At 34.2% G+C, this 14,581-nt stretch overlaps 3 protein-coding genes across 3 annotated transcripts; all 3 read left to right on the top strand.

Moving 5' to 3' along the window:
* The first annotated feature begins 353 nt into the window (after positions 1–353).
* LOC103484836 (uncharacterized) lies at positions 354–3,355 on the top strand. The gene is made up of 4 exons (XM_008442138.3): positions 354–566; positions 841–923; positions 1,447–1,594; positions 2,641–3,355. Exons 3-4 carry the CDS (start codon positions 1,514–1,516, stop codon positions 3,130–3,132), a joined length of 573 nt encoding a protein of 190 aa, XP_008440360.1. The 5' UTR covers positions 354–566; positions 841–923; positions 1,447–1,513; the 3' UTR covers positions 3,133–3,355.
* Positions 3,356–4,304: 949 nt separating this feature from the next.
* On the top strand, positions 4,305–8,273 carry LOC103484834 (ribonuclease III domain-containing protein RNC1, chloroplastic). Its single transcript, XM_008442137.3, has 5 exons — positions 4,305–5,338; positions 6,593–6,797; positions 6,901–7,101; positions 7,690–7,776; positions 7,899–8,273. Exons 1-5 carry the CDS (start codon positions 4,545–4,547, stop codon positions 8,214–8,216), a joined length of 1,605 nt encoding a protein of 534 aa, XP_008440359.2. The 5' UTR covers positions 4,305–4,544; the 3' UTR covers positions 8,217–8,273.
* A 1,107-nt stretch (positions 8,274–9,380) lies between these two features.
* Positions 9,381–14,391, top strand: LOC103484833 (casein kinase II subunit alpha-2). The gene is made up of 10 exons (XM_008442136.3): positions 9,381–9,912; positions 10,359–10,488; positions 10,669–10,863; positions 11,247–11,404; positions 12,140–12,230; positions 12,332–12,397; positions 12,499–12,581; positions 12,901–12,964; positions 13,348–13,416; positions 14,024–14,391. Exons 1-10 carry the CDS (start codon positions 9,635–9,637, stop codon positions 14,081–14,083), a joined length of 1,194 nt encoding a protein of 397 aa, XP_008440358.2. The 5' UTR covers positions 9,381–9,634; the 3' UTR covers positions 14,084–14,391.
* Positions 14,392–14,581: the final 190 nt, after the last annotated feature.

Genomic DNA, 14,581 nt, shown 5'->3' with positions numbered 1-14,581 from the left:
ACGGATAGCTCTTCGTTGTATAAATAAAGTTTTATCTTTTTATTTCTTCTTTTATATATGTTTTTCATGATAAAAACACGGTATACATGTCATTGCTAGTAGTAATTCTGGACCAAAAGACAAACAATATCGAAATTAAAGAGAAGTAATGTGGAGATTCGAGTTAAAAGTGGATAAGCCTCTAACTAATCTCTAGCTACAATCCATAGTGTGAAACCTTTGTGATGAGCACTAATACTAATGTCTTGAATTTATGGTTACTGTCTTTTCAAAGTAATATCAAAGCACCGTTGTTTTTACATATTAAAGAAATGTATATTCCTACGAGAAATCCCATAAAGTCGTTATCAAAATTAGGCTAAAAGTATCAAAAGAAAAATCAAAATAAAATTAGTAGAAAAATAAAAAAGAGGTGGAGAGAGAGAGAGAGAAGTGGATGTGAGAATTATATATACCAAGTACTTGGAATCTCGTGCACTGCTGGTGTTGCCTATTTCTGAAGCATATCTTTCACGAAAGTTGAACGAGATTGGCTGGAATCTCACCCCAAACATCGCACAACTTTGGTACGTTTCTGTTCCTCTTCCTGTTCTTGTTCCCCTCTTCCTCACTTTTAATCTTCATTTTCTTTTTTCTTTATTTATATTCTTCATCGCCTTCTGATTTTCATGGATTTATATATGTATGCTCCAACTCAATTCCATGTTCCATCTTTCTCTCTTCAAACGGATTTCCATTTTCTTCAAGTTTCAATTCCTTGGAGGAGATGAAGTTTCTTCTTCTTCATCTTCCTCCATTTCTTCCATCTTTTTCGTCTTAGCTTTTCGCTTCCTTTTGCAGTATTCTAAACAAATGGGAAATACATGCATTCTCTGCAATTTCATCTGCTGATCGGTAGTCGTTACGATAACAGATTGTTTCAGGTAATTCCGAAGTACCCTTTTGGTTTTTGTTACTTTCTTGATCGATCTGTGTGTTTAATTTCATGTTCGATCCAACTTCGGCATTGCAATCTTTAATTTAAGATGGTTTTGGTTTAATTTTCATTTGGGGATTTTTGGAATGTATTACAGAGTTTGGAATTAGCAGTATTATGATGATTGTGGGGGTGGGGAACGAGCATTAAGTGCTCGACGTAATGACTGAATGAGAAAGGGATATTTAGGATAGCAAACAAAAGACCAATGGCAAAGACAAATTCACAAGTTTTTATTTATTCCTATTGGGTTGTTCTGTTTCTGTCCTCATTATTGCTGTTGAATACCCAATTCATGATGGCCTTGCCTAGTGGTACTTCAAGGAAATATAAAATAATCAAACTGGGGGACCTTTGGGTTTAGGGTATTATGTTTTTTATCTTCATGATAGAATTTATTCCAGAATCAGGTTCTGAATTTCTGAACCACTTGATTGGTCCTATTTTTTTAATGGACTTTCTTTTTCCAGACTGTTTTTGGGATTCAAGATTCAACACTGCATCAGGTAAAAAGAAGTAAAAAGGGCTGAAATCCCAATGGAAAAGCTGCCTAAGGCATATGAAAAGGAGTACATGAGGATGGCCATGTTAAAGCATGAAGAAACATTTAAACAACAGGTATTTCTCCATTTTTTATCTTCAATTTGCATTCTATCCATTGTGTTTAGTACCCAAGACAACCATGCAATTATTGAACTGTTAAAGATCTATATCTGCATTCTGAGTCTCTGACCACTGATTTTTCCAATCTGGCCATCATCTTTAACACAATTATTTATTCAACTTGATCCAGAATTTTGATACAATTTACCCTCTTTTCAGTTGATAAATGTGGGTGTTTTTAATTTTTTTTTTTGTGGCTCTATCTGAGAAAAATGCGGTGCAACATTTTAAAGTGAGGAGAAGAAAAATCTATGATTTGTGGTGGCTGGGCAATGGATGGATTGGATCGATAGTTAATTTCCAATTTGGGTTTTTGTCAAAATATCTCATAATCTTCCATGGCTACATCATTGAAAAATTTTAGACAGATTTTTCTCTCTCTTTATCATAGTAAAATAATTTTACTGTTTCAATGTCTAATTCATGGTTTCTTCTCAGAATCGAAGGGTGTTTAGATGAATTAACTGCATGAACTTATGTTTAATCCACATTTTCATTTCCCATTTTATCTCCAGATCTAACACTAGTTTTATTGGTTTTTTTAGGGAAAAAAACATTTGTTTTATTCACACGTTTAAATTTATTTTTATATTGAGATAATTTACGAGCTTATCCTTATGTCAAACAATTCTTCGATTTTGAACACAAAATATTTCTAATTTGGAAAATGAAATTTCAATTTTTGCAGCTAACATATACCTAACCAATCTAGTAAGTCTTTTGAAATATTGTGGGGTTTTAATTTTGTGTCTAATAGGTTTTGACTCATTCAATGTGTTTTTGAAATCTACGGTCTATTGAACAAAAAAATTAAATTATGTTTAATAAATTTGTTTATTTGAAAAAAATATTTAATGTTGTAAGATGTCTATATTAAACATAAAATTGGAAATTTTATTGACATGTTTAATATTTTTTAAGCTACAACATCTATTAAACACACAATTTGGCATTATGTTTAGTATAATTCATGTTCTAAAGTTGGTAAGGAATATTGGCAGGTACATGAACTACATCGACTTTATCGAACTCAAAAGACACTAATGAAGAACGTAGAGAAAAGCAGGGAAACTGAGAGTTGGGACAAAAGGAATGAGATATGTTTCAGACAAATCTATGAACAAGATGCAAAAAACTATTACAGATCAACTCATACAACGAAACTAGACATGGAGCAGCCTGCTGAAGATGAACCAGAAACCAACAATGGAGCTCCGCAGATCATAAACGAGACCGAACTCGAACTAACGCTAGGGCCTTCAAGTTACAATACTTCAGATTCAGGAACAACCACCTACTCTTCTTCTTCAACAGGGTCCAGCCATGAGGGAAGAAGATGTACGGACACAAAGCAAGTTAAAGGTCAAGAAATGGCGGCTTTGGGGGTAACTGAAAATTCCTCGGGCTGCCAAAACGGGAATAATAGAGGAGAGAAGAAGATGCTAGATTATCCTCCATGGCTTTTTCAAGTTGTGAGCCTTAACATGACTTAATTTCTCAAGGTATAAAGTAATTACCAATTCATTTTTCAATCAAATTATATGAGAACATCTTTGGTTGCTTCTCATTCACTAATCAACAGAGTGATATTTGATGCTTTAGTTGTATTGATCTTCCTTCTACATCTTGGGTTGTATATTGAGATGTGTATTACTTTGTAAATTTTAACTTTGAGAACATAATCACTTTTGAATTTCAAGGTACGATTCATGTGAATTGAGAGAGAGCTAGGGGTGAATTAGTCATTTTCTTCAGAATTGAAAAAAAAATACTGGTTTAAACCAGTGTTTATTACAATATCAGAGTAATTTAAGAAATTATGATAAGGTTCTGTATTTGAGAAAACAATAAAACAATCAGTGGCAAATTTTAGAAGTCTGGGAACTAAGAGAAATGTTTCTAAGTTCAGATTTTAATGTGAAGGGAAAAAAAATCAATTCGTCCACCCTGTTGATGCACAAATTGAAAACACAAAATTACAAGAACGTGCAAACCAAAGAAAACTCATACATGATATGATGCTAGTCATATTCTTTCTAATATTTAAAACAGTCTTCGAACTGAAAATGAATATTGAATAATAAGTTAGAATTACCCGTTTGAGTTATAATAATAATTTTCTTTTGTAAAGATATCAAAAAAAATTATAGGTGGACAATCGAACATTATGGCGAAAAAAAAAACTTAGCCTTTTGAAGTCAAGTCCTATTAAAATTTATTATAACATTTGAAATTATAGATGTTTTAAAACAATGTCACGGCAAGTTGCTTGCTTTATAGTGTTTCATTTTTAATCTTTGCATTTTTAAATGTTTAGATATATTTTAATTATCTGGATCTTAAAATTACTAAGATTTATTGAAAATAATTAAACTAAATTTAATTTAATTTAGTACATACTGATAGATAATTATTAAAAAATTAAAAAAATATATCATTTATCGACTTTTTGCTAGAATTTTAAAATGTACATTTTATTTAAAGAAAATTATTGTTATTTATTTAATTTTGGATAAAGATTAAGGTTTAGGTGACTAAATTTAAAATTTATTTAAAAAGTATATGGGAACTTAGTGGAGGTATTTTATTTTAACCCAAAGGAATTGTAGTATTTGTTTTTTAAAAAATATAATCTTATGCAAATTACGACAAACCCCCTCACTCGATTTTGTAATTGCTCTTCCGCCATGCCTCCTCACCTTATCCATTCCTCTTCAGTCTTCTACTCCCAAGTCCCAACCCCTCCCAAAACCCTGCATCAAAAGCCAAATTATTCATCTTCCTAGCCAGGATTTCCCCATCCTTAAACCGCCAATGTCCAGTTCCTCGTAACCCAAGTTCTTAATGTTCGGCCCCTCGCGTTTCGATTAAAACCACCCAGCATTATCTTCACTATTCACAACCAATGGAACTTTCTTCTTCTTTTGTTAAACTCTCATCTCCTTCTCCTAATTACTCTTTCTCATCTTCTTTAACCCCGTTTATCGTTAAAATTCACCCCAATCATCCCATTTTCCCCAACTCCTCGTCGGGTAATTTACGTATTTTTGCAGTTGCAGTTGACCCACAACAAGAACTCCCCAAAAACAATCCTCAGAGACTGCTCAAAGAGCTAGCGGAGCGAAAACGAGCTACTTCTCCGAAGAAAAAGGTACCCCCAAGAAGGTTTATTCTTAGACCGCCATTAGATGATAAGAAATTAGCGGAAAGGTTTCTTAATAGCCCTCAATTAACTCTCAAGTCATTCCCATTACTGAGTTCTTGTTTACCATCTTCACGGCTTAACAATGCTGATAAAACTTGGATGGATGAGTACTTGCTGGAAGCTAAGCAAGCCCTTGGATATCCTCTTGATCCATCCGATAGTTATGGAGATGACAATCCTGCAAAACAATTTGATACCTTGTTGTACTTGGCCTTTCAGCACCCCTCATGCGAAAGGACCAAGGCCCGGCACATAAGATCGGGGCATTCAAGGCTCTTGTTTTTGGGTCAATATGTAATCGAATTGGCGCTGGCTGAGTATTTTCTTCTGAGGTATCCAAGGGAATCGCCAGGTCCAATGAGGGAGAGGGTTTTTGCGTTAATTGGGAAGAGGAACCTTCCCAAGTGGATCAAAGCTGCCAGTTTACAGAATTTGATATTCCCATATGATGATATGGACAAAATGATTAGGAAGGACCGGGAACCACCAGTGAAGTAAGTTTGGTATTGTCTTTTAATTTTTTTTAGTTATTTTCTCCCGTTGTAAATAATTCTGTGAATAAGATAATTTTAAGAGATGTTTTTTGCTGGAAAGCCATGTCATTGATATGTTTAACCCCATTTTAAGTTTTAGAAGAATCACAGAATGTGGTATCATCATGATCTTACTGAAAAGTACCAAATGCTTTATGGAAGTTGATTGTGCAATATGATGGTTATGTAATGCATGGTTCACTAGGAACTCGGATTTCTGGGCCAGAAGAGACATTAAGAAGTTGGCTTTTGATTAAGGTAAACGTTGAAGGCATGCTCCTGGCATTCTAAAGTTAGGTAGCTTAGATATCACATTCGTGGACAATGAGCTTCGTCATATAGATGGTCCCCATTTTGTGAAGATGACACTACAAAAGCTCAGCTAAGAGACAGTGCTAAGGAAGTTGTTCCACTGGGAATGTGGCATAAAACCTTGATTTAGAGATTTTATATAGGTGGTTTGGTGCCATGGGGTAAATTCTTTGTGAACCCGAACTTTGGTGAACCTAGCACCAGACATTCTTTCCTCAAATCTAGTACCTGCAGACTATGTAGTCCACTTCATGAATCTGCTTCAATAATAATTTGTCCATCCTTCACAAACTTGCTTCCAGGCTGCTATGATTACTTTTACCAACATGGCTTTCCGTTTGCCTCTTTTTGGCAAATGTAGCTTTTATACCACTTGTCACATGTCAAATATGTGGTGAGACTTGCTATTGTATTGAGGGAATTGGGAGATTGGGTTTTCTTTACCCACTCTACTAATGTACTTCGTTTGTAGGTCCTATCTTTGTTTGCATGATTCATCAAATTCATGTTTTAGTATGATGCAAGATGTACTATAGGTTACGTAGTGAAACGTGTGTTGTTTCATAATTCATTTAACTTCTGTTTAGCCTATGGGGTACCTGATATAACTTTTTTTTTCATTTTCGTTTTCCTTTCATTTTGTGTTCTTTGTTAATTCTTGTTACCAATGCCCTGAAAGCAGCAAGGGTTGGGAAGAAAATGCTAGATATAAATTGTGAGTGTGGTTTTACATCATATCATGGTATTACTTTCTGTTGCATATCTGGTGACCTACTTGCACTTAATTGGTAAATTAGTAGCTTAGACTTAGGAATAAAACTCCTGCTCATTCTCTTTCTAAAATAGTTTGGTTCAGCATACTATTTCAACAATGTGAGCCTAAAATTAATTTTCTTCGAGCAGATCTGTATTTTGGGCGTTGTTTGGGGCAATATATTTATGTTTTGGAATGCCAGAAGTGTACCGAGTCCTTTTTGAGGTATTCGGAATGGATCCAGATGCAGAGGAATGTGAACCAAGGTTACGCAGGCAACTCGAAGATGTAGATTATGTTTCTGTTGAATTTGAGGACAAAAGGATCAGCTGGCAAGATATGATCTCCTATAAGGTAAGTTTCATGTTTTTTTTAACAGCACAGTAAACTATTGTTCTATTATTTATCCTTCTTAATAATGAATCCACTCTTGTAATTGTGATCTCTCATTTTTCAGCCTCCAGAAGATGCTCTATTTGCACACCCTAGGCTCTTCCGAGCTTGTGTCCCACCCGGCATGCATCGATTCCGGGGTAATATATGGGATTACGATAGCCGACCTCAAGTCATGCAAGCACTAGGATACCCTTTACCTGTTGTTGATAAAATTCCTGACATCACAGAAGCGAGAAATATTGAACTTGGACTTGGACTGCAGGTATCGCCCACCCCACACAGACACACGACTTTTCTTCTCTCATTCATAACCACGTGAGATCGTATTATTATACATTCTCAATGTCAATTTTTATTGGCTTGTACGTTTGGATGTGTTTATCATCATGGCTGATCTTGAACTTTTTTATATCTTACGTGTGAAGGAGGATTTTTAAGGCTCCGATCGGTAACTATTTGATTTTTATTTTTAGTTTTTGAAAATTAACTCTATTTTCTTCTAATTTCTTACGATAACTTGTATCTTTCTAAGTACAACTTCAATTCTAGCCATATTTCAATAACAAAAACAAGTTTTTCTTTAGTTTTCAAATCTTGGTCTGGTGTTTTGAACCAAACAAAGGCAAGAATTTATAGGTGAAATGATTGTTTATAGGTTTAATTTTAAAAACCTGAAAACCAACAATTACCAAATGGGCCCACTGCATGTAATGTTGAATTCTGCTTGCTTGATATTGATCAGTGATTCGATATAATGGTTTTAACTTTTAAGTACCTTTTTAGGCTATATGTAAATTTTATGGAACGGCATGATCAAGCTAATCTCAGGCAATTTCTTAATCAAATGCAGCTTTGTTTTTTGCACCCATCAAAACACAAGTTTGAGCACCCTCGTTTCTGCTATGAACGATTAGAATACCTCGGCCAAAAGATCCAGGTAAGACTCTTTCTTAAATTTCTTAGGGAGGACGAACTACTTTATCTCTATCAAAATCCTATTCTTGATGTTTGGATCAAGAAACTAACTTATGGTGGTCGGTCCTATTGTGTTTGTTCAAGGATATCGTGATGGCCGAGAGACTGTTGATGAAACATTTAGATGCTCCTGGAAAGTGGTTGCAGGAGAAGCACCGGCGATTACTCATGAACAAATTTTGCGGACGGTATTTGAGGGAAAAATATCTTCATAAACTTATCATCTATTCTGAAAAAGTACAAGATGCATACGAGAACAATCGGAGGCTTCGAAACCCGGCCACCACGGCTGTTCAGCAAGCTCTTCATGGACTTTCGTATGTAGTTTATGGAAAGCCTGATGTGAGACGTCTCATGTTTGAGGTTTTTGATTTTGAGCAAATCCAACCTAAAGCTGTATGAGAATCTATAAGGTAGATTGTGATAGGCGAAATAATTAATCTTCCCTTTTCTTTAGAAGGAGTTTCTTGTTAAATATAATTGAAGTAGATGTGCAAAATCTTGGCCAACGAGGAAGCTGATGTGAAATATATATATATATATATATATATATATATATATATATATATATATATATATATATATATGTATGGTAATTCTTTTTTAAATACTTTTTTCATATTCTTTCAAATCCAATTGATTTCTCTCTTGATAGTTCTCTCTCTCTCTCTCTCAAGTCTTTCATAAGAATTATGATGCCAAAGAACATTGTGAAGAGACAGCTTAACCAAAGATGCTGTATTATTATGAGTGACCAATCAACTTTAAGCTACCAATAGAAGACAGATCTTAAGATTTATTGAAAGAAGATAAACCAAATTTAGACATTTAAAGGTACATGGGTGATGGGACTAAAATGGTGTTTGAATCTCGTTTTTCTTAAAACATGTAACAACACAATATTTTCTAAAATATTAACAATAATGCGTTCTTTTTTTCCAACTCGAAATGTATTTGTCTGTCTATTTCTTAGGATTGGGGCAAAATATCATACAACAATCCAATATTTTTCATTTAATATGAAATGTATAACTGCTGAAATTTATTACATGCCAATTTATTTAATCAAAGTGCAACATTTTTTAAATACTACACTTGCATTACATACAGACTATATAACGATTAAAAGAAAAAAAAATCAACAATGATTTTGATTTTTAAGTTAACTCACGGTTTTAGCTAACAGATTTTCATGCTATTTTAAGAAATATTTTCTAGATTCTTTCTAAATATATATACATAGACTTTTAATATAGTGTTCATAATTTTACAAATGTAGAACAAAAAATTGATTAGAAACAAAATAAAACCCACCCACCATGATCTATTATTATGGTCATGAAATTGAGATTTTATAAATTAACATTTTAAATTTTATTTTTGAATTTTGAAGAAAAAATACTTAAGTTTATTTTTTAATTTGTTATATGATAATTATTCCTTTTTATCTAAAATGAAAATGAAAATGAAAATGAAAAAAAAGTAGTATTTACTGTAATAACTTTTGTTATTATAGTTTTAAATAGTAATTCGTTTCGTTTTGGTGGTTAAATGTTACTCTTTTGAAAGACCGACAAGTTGCGTTCTCTCTTCCGTTCCCGATTGTGTAGATTGAAAGGGAAAAATAAGAGAGGGGCGGTGGCAGTGGCACACGCAATAGGAAAGCCAAAGTATATGCGTCAAAACTGCAACAATAATGCGCTCTCTGTCACGACGTCTCCATTAGCCACTTGACTCACCCGTCCCGCTCTTTTTCTTCTCTTCTCTCAGTTTACACTTGCGAAGCTCAAGTCTTCTTTCATGGCCTACTGCTCAGCCACATGAACCATGCCCCCCTCCGCCTTCTCTTAGTCTCCGCCGTCTTTTTTCTCCTTCCTGTCTCCCACTCTCCGACCTTACACTCCCCTCCCCTTCCACCTTCTTTCGACGCTAGCTTCTTCAGCTCTGCTGTTGGTGTTGTTCACGGTGATAAGATCACACCGATCGGATTGTTGGGCTCTAACTACCCAGTCATGTCTAAAGCCCGTGTTTATGCAGATGTCAATGTTCTGCGCCCCAAGGAGTATTGGGATTACGAATCTCTTGCTGTTCAATGGGGGTAGGTTTGAAACCCTAAGTTTTCGGTGGTTTTTTCCTTTGGTGGGTGGTAACTTCATTGATGGGTTATTGGTTGTTGCGATGATATCCCATTTCTTAATATATACAAATCATCACTGCATGTTCTACAGCATAATTACTAGTAAACTGATTTCATACAATTATTGGGATAGTTGAATGTGTGTAGTTTACTTTCTTTCTCTCTATCATATCTATTCTACTTGTTTAGTTGGGGATCGTCGAAATTGAGACTGTACTTTGTAAAACTGGATCTGAATTTGGAAAACTTTACTTTGTCCACTTTTTCCCCTATCAAATGGAGGATGAATGCATTCGTTGTTCATTATTGATTTTTTTTTTTTTTTGGTACTTGTATTTTCAACTTTTGATTCAATATGTGAGCTCCTTTTTCTGACTTTTTATTGGATTTTCTCTCTCTATTCCTAGTGATCAAGACGATTATGAGGTTGTCCGGAAAGTTGGAAGAGGAAAATATAGCGAGGTATTCGAGGGAATAAATGTTAATAACAACGAGCGGTGCATAATCAAAATCCTTAAGCCTGTGAAGAAGAAGAAGGTATGTTTCTTTCAGTTGTTTTGTCTCATCAATGGCTTATGAGAAAGATATTGCGACTCTCCGTCTGTTAGCTAAAAGTGTTCAACAATGCTGTGGAACATTGCCATATTTTGATTCTAATAGTTCTTACTTGAGATCTGTACGTTCAACGGGATTTGAAGTTCAGTTGATCTTCTGCAGATAAAGAGAGAGATAAAAATACTTCAGAATCTCTGTGGGGGTCCAAATATTGTCAAGCTTTACGACATTGTTAGAGATCAACATTCAAAAACACCGAGTTTGATTTTTGAGTATGTGAACAGCACAGATTTCAAAGTACTTTATCCAACACTGACTGATTATGATATACGCTACTACATATATGAACTTTTGAAGGTAATCGTACTTCATTAAAATGTATGTTCCTTCAACCTCTAGTGGTGCAATGACTAGAAGTTATAACTTGTGTATGTTTTAGATGTTTGGATAATCTTTTTTGGGTCAGGAACTAGTTGGGCATGGTTACAGGTACCATAATCTAAAAGAGATTGAATCCGTTTCATGAAGGCTATTGCTCTCTCACAAGGGTTATAGATCTTATGGTACAATTTAAGCTGATTAGTCAAGAGCTGTTTATCTTTAACTTGCTACCGTCATGGGTGTTAGTCCAAACCATTACATTGTTATGACCCTTTTGTTTCATAAGAGCTGTGTGGGGGTCTTCACCTCTTTGTATAGCTCTTCTCAGTAATATGATGCAACCGTGTTTTTTAATACAGGCATTGGATTATTGCCATTCTCAAGGGATAATGCACAGGGATGTTAAACCTCACAATGTTATGATTGACCATGAGTTGAGAAAACTTCGCTTGATTGACTGGGGCCTTGCTGAATTTTATCATCCTGGCAAGGAATATAATGTTCGTGTAGCATCAAGGTAACATCCATTAGTATTTGGTCGTTGGCAGTTAGTCATTGTTAGACTGGGTGTTAAAAGAAAATACTTGAACAGGACGAGTAATTTCTCTCATACAATTAGTTCAATTTAATCCAATCTAATTTCAGATAGCCACAGATCGATGTAAACCAACTTAGAACTTTATAACCTGATCAAATCCAAATAATTTGTACTTTGTGTGATTAGGTTTTGAGTCACTAAGTTGTTTTTACCCCGATTATAAGATTCTTTGAAACTTCGATAGAAGATTTTGGTTCTTCTTACTCAGGAGCTTATTCATTTATGTTAACACCTAAAAGTATGTTTTTCCATCATAGATTTAGTTCAATGCTTGAAAAACACTTGTTTTCCATCAGAGTTTTATTTTAATGCTTCCATTTGGCCATTGGTGGCTTAAAGGTTTTTGCAAGTATCCTCTTGGTCTGGCCCTTTTAGATTAGACCCCCATTTTATTGTTTCATTTTTGGTCGGGGGTGTTCATTTCGTCAGGGTTATGCATATGTATATGTATATAAATTTTCCTTCCCTTTCTTATGACCTTGTGTACTTTTCACCTTTTCCAATGAAAGCATGTTTTCTTATTGAAACAAAATGAAAAGCTGTTGCCATTTCATTTTAGTTTTATCAAGAGTGTCTCTTAGTTTTTCTGCATCCATTTGGGTACAAGTCTTTTTTTTTTTTTGTCAATTAAAGAATTTAAATTTATTCTCTCAGATACTTTAAAGGCCCTGAATTGTTGGTTGATTTGCAAGATTATGATTATTCTTTGGACATGTGGAGCCTTGGTTGCATGTTTGCTGGAATGGTGAGAAATTTCTTTTCTAAAAATTTTGAACTTAGTGAACACTGAATCTATGAAACCCGTTATTTGTGCTTGATAGTGTTTCCTTGTTTTTTTTCTTGTAGATTTTTCGCAAGGAACCTTTCTTTTATGGCCATGACAATCATGACCAGCTGGTCAAAATTGCAAAGGTAATTTACTTTGGTGAAATTGGCAATTATTTTCTCTTGTACATTGGTCTTTCATATTAAAAATTAAAGAACATAAATATTGTTTCTGGATGCAATTTCAGGTTCTTGGGACCGATGAGTTGAATGCATATTTGAACAAGTATCATCTAGAGCTCGATCCTCAACTTGATGCACTTGTCGGGAGGTGTGCTTAAACTTTGATATGATATTATGGAAATGGAATCAGTTGTGTTCTAGAAAGCAAACACTTCTAATTTAGCTAAGAGAAGCCTTCTTTTTTTACCAGTTATGATATTTTCTTTTAGAATAAGTTGTATTGAATGAGCGAAGCGACAAGTTACGGAGATGTCCACCTAAGATATTAATACTAAGTTTTTAGAGTTGAATATTGTTCAGTTGAGATCTATCAGGCCGTATGTTTATTTATTGGATTGATCTCCCCTGCTCATTTTAGAAGACGATAGTGTTTAGGTTACTAAATATATTTGAATATATTTCTGCAGGCATAGCAGAAAGCCGTGGTCTAAATTTATAAATGCAGACAATCAGCATCTTGTTTCTCCCGAGGTAACCTAACCTTCCTTTTGGTTATTTGAAAGTTATGACATATGTATCAACAGTGTATCATTATTAGTTACCTTAAAAAAATCATCAAAAGAATTGGAGAGAAAAGACCGAGAGGCTTTGAGATGACTGATGAACTGACTCAAAACCCATCTAGCCAAGAGCAATGCCCGTCTTCAAATATCCTTTTCCAACCATAGCTCTGAAATCAAAGCCTTTACTGCTATGTTATCTGTCATAGTCTTTTTCTTTTTTCATATAAAATGAAGAATTCCTTTAGTTGAAAGAATTGAACATTCTTAAAATTTCTCAACATAACATTGAGAAACGTTCTTTGAAATATTCGATGTTTTTTCTAACGTTGAGCTGTCTCTTCCCTAATACAGGCTATTGATTTTCTCGATAAGCTTCTTCGATACGATCACCAGGATAGGCTTACAGCAAGAGAAGCCATGGTATTTGAACTCTTATTTATAACTTTCCCCATCAAATTTTCTAATTAAGAGCTTTTTTATTGTATTTTCTTGCTTCCATCTAAAGCCTGCTTGGAACCTTTGATGCATTGGATTTAGGCGAGTAAGACTAAGTTAGTCGTATTAAAACTGTTCAGTGGAAAAGATTAAATTCCTCTTACTCCTTTTCTTTCTTCACCAAAAAACAAAAACTGTTCCTTGTCTAGTAAAATAAATAAATTTAATTATTAGGGAGGAGAGAAGAAACAGTTCCTTTTCCTCCCAAACCATTGCATTTTCAAAAATAGTAGAACTACTGTATACAACATACACATTTTGATGTGGATCCTTTTCTAGTTTCAATCATGATTAATATTTTCACATTTGCATTCCTAGTGTTTCTTCTATTGTTTATAGATTTGCATCTTTCATTCAAGGACTGCTAATATTGTGTTTCATTCCAAACTAGAGTGAATTCATTTTGCTGATTGATTTTGTGAGATCTCCCCTTTGATTTCTCATTAAAAAAAAAATCATTACATAAATGGGCAATAAGTATCATAGCGCATTCAGAAGTGATGTTAATAGTTTGGCTTTTATATGTTTGCAGGCACATCCATATTTCTCCCAAGTGAGGGCTGCTGAAAATAGCAGGATGCGAACACAGTAGTAGTAATTAGATTATGTGGAGTAATGCATAACCCATAGTGTTATATTTGCTATGGGATGTTTAAGCGTTGGTGTTACTATAGAAATATGAGCTGCCCTGTATTATAGTTTAAGAAACTGAAGCTAAAAAGGACTTCTATATTATTTTTTGAAGTCGCTTTTTCATTGTTCTGGAGGAACGGTATGTAATGTGCAAATTCTGAAGCGTGTATGCTGGTGCATTCAACACTTCAAGTATTGCCATATTCTTCGTGAAGATCATTAATATATGGTCAAAATAGCAAGTTTAAGCTACCAAAATTTTAATAACTTCAGCAAAGTATTCCACCCTTCAATTATAAGTCTAGTAGTTATTTTTCATCTTTCTTTCCGTTTCTAAATTATGAATATATTTGACAGGATCATGAATTTTAAGAGATGTCCAACATGAAAGCTATTCATCACGTGAAAAATAAAATCTCGGTAAATTGGTCAAATTCAAATTTTGTAAGTAAAGATA

The sequence above is a fragment of the Cucumis melo genome, chromosome 8 (assembly GCF_025177605.1).
Source record: "Cucumis melo cultivar AY chromosome 8, USDA_Cmelo_AY_1.0, whole genome shotgun sequence".
Classification (NCBI taxonomy): domain Eukaryota; kingdom Viridiplantae; phylum Streptophyta; class Magnoliopsida; order Cucurbitales; family Cucurbitaceae; genus Cucumis; species Cucumis melo.
Note: the sequence above shows the minus strand (reverse complement) of the source record. Positions and strands in the feature narration are given on the sequence as shown.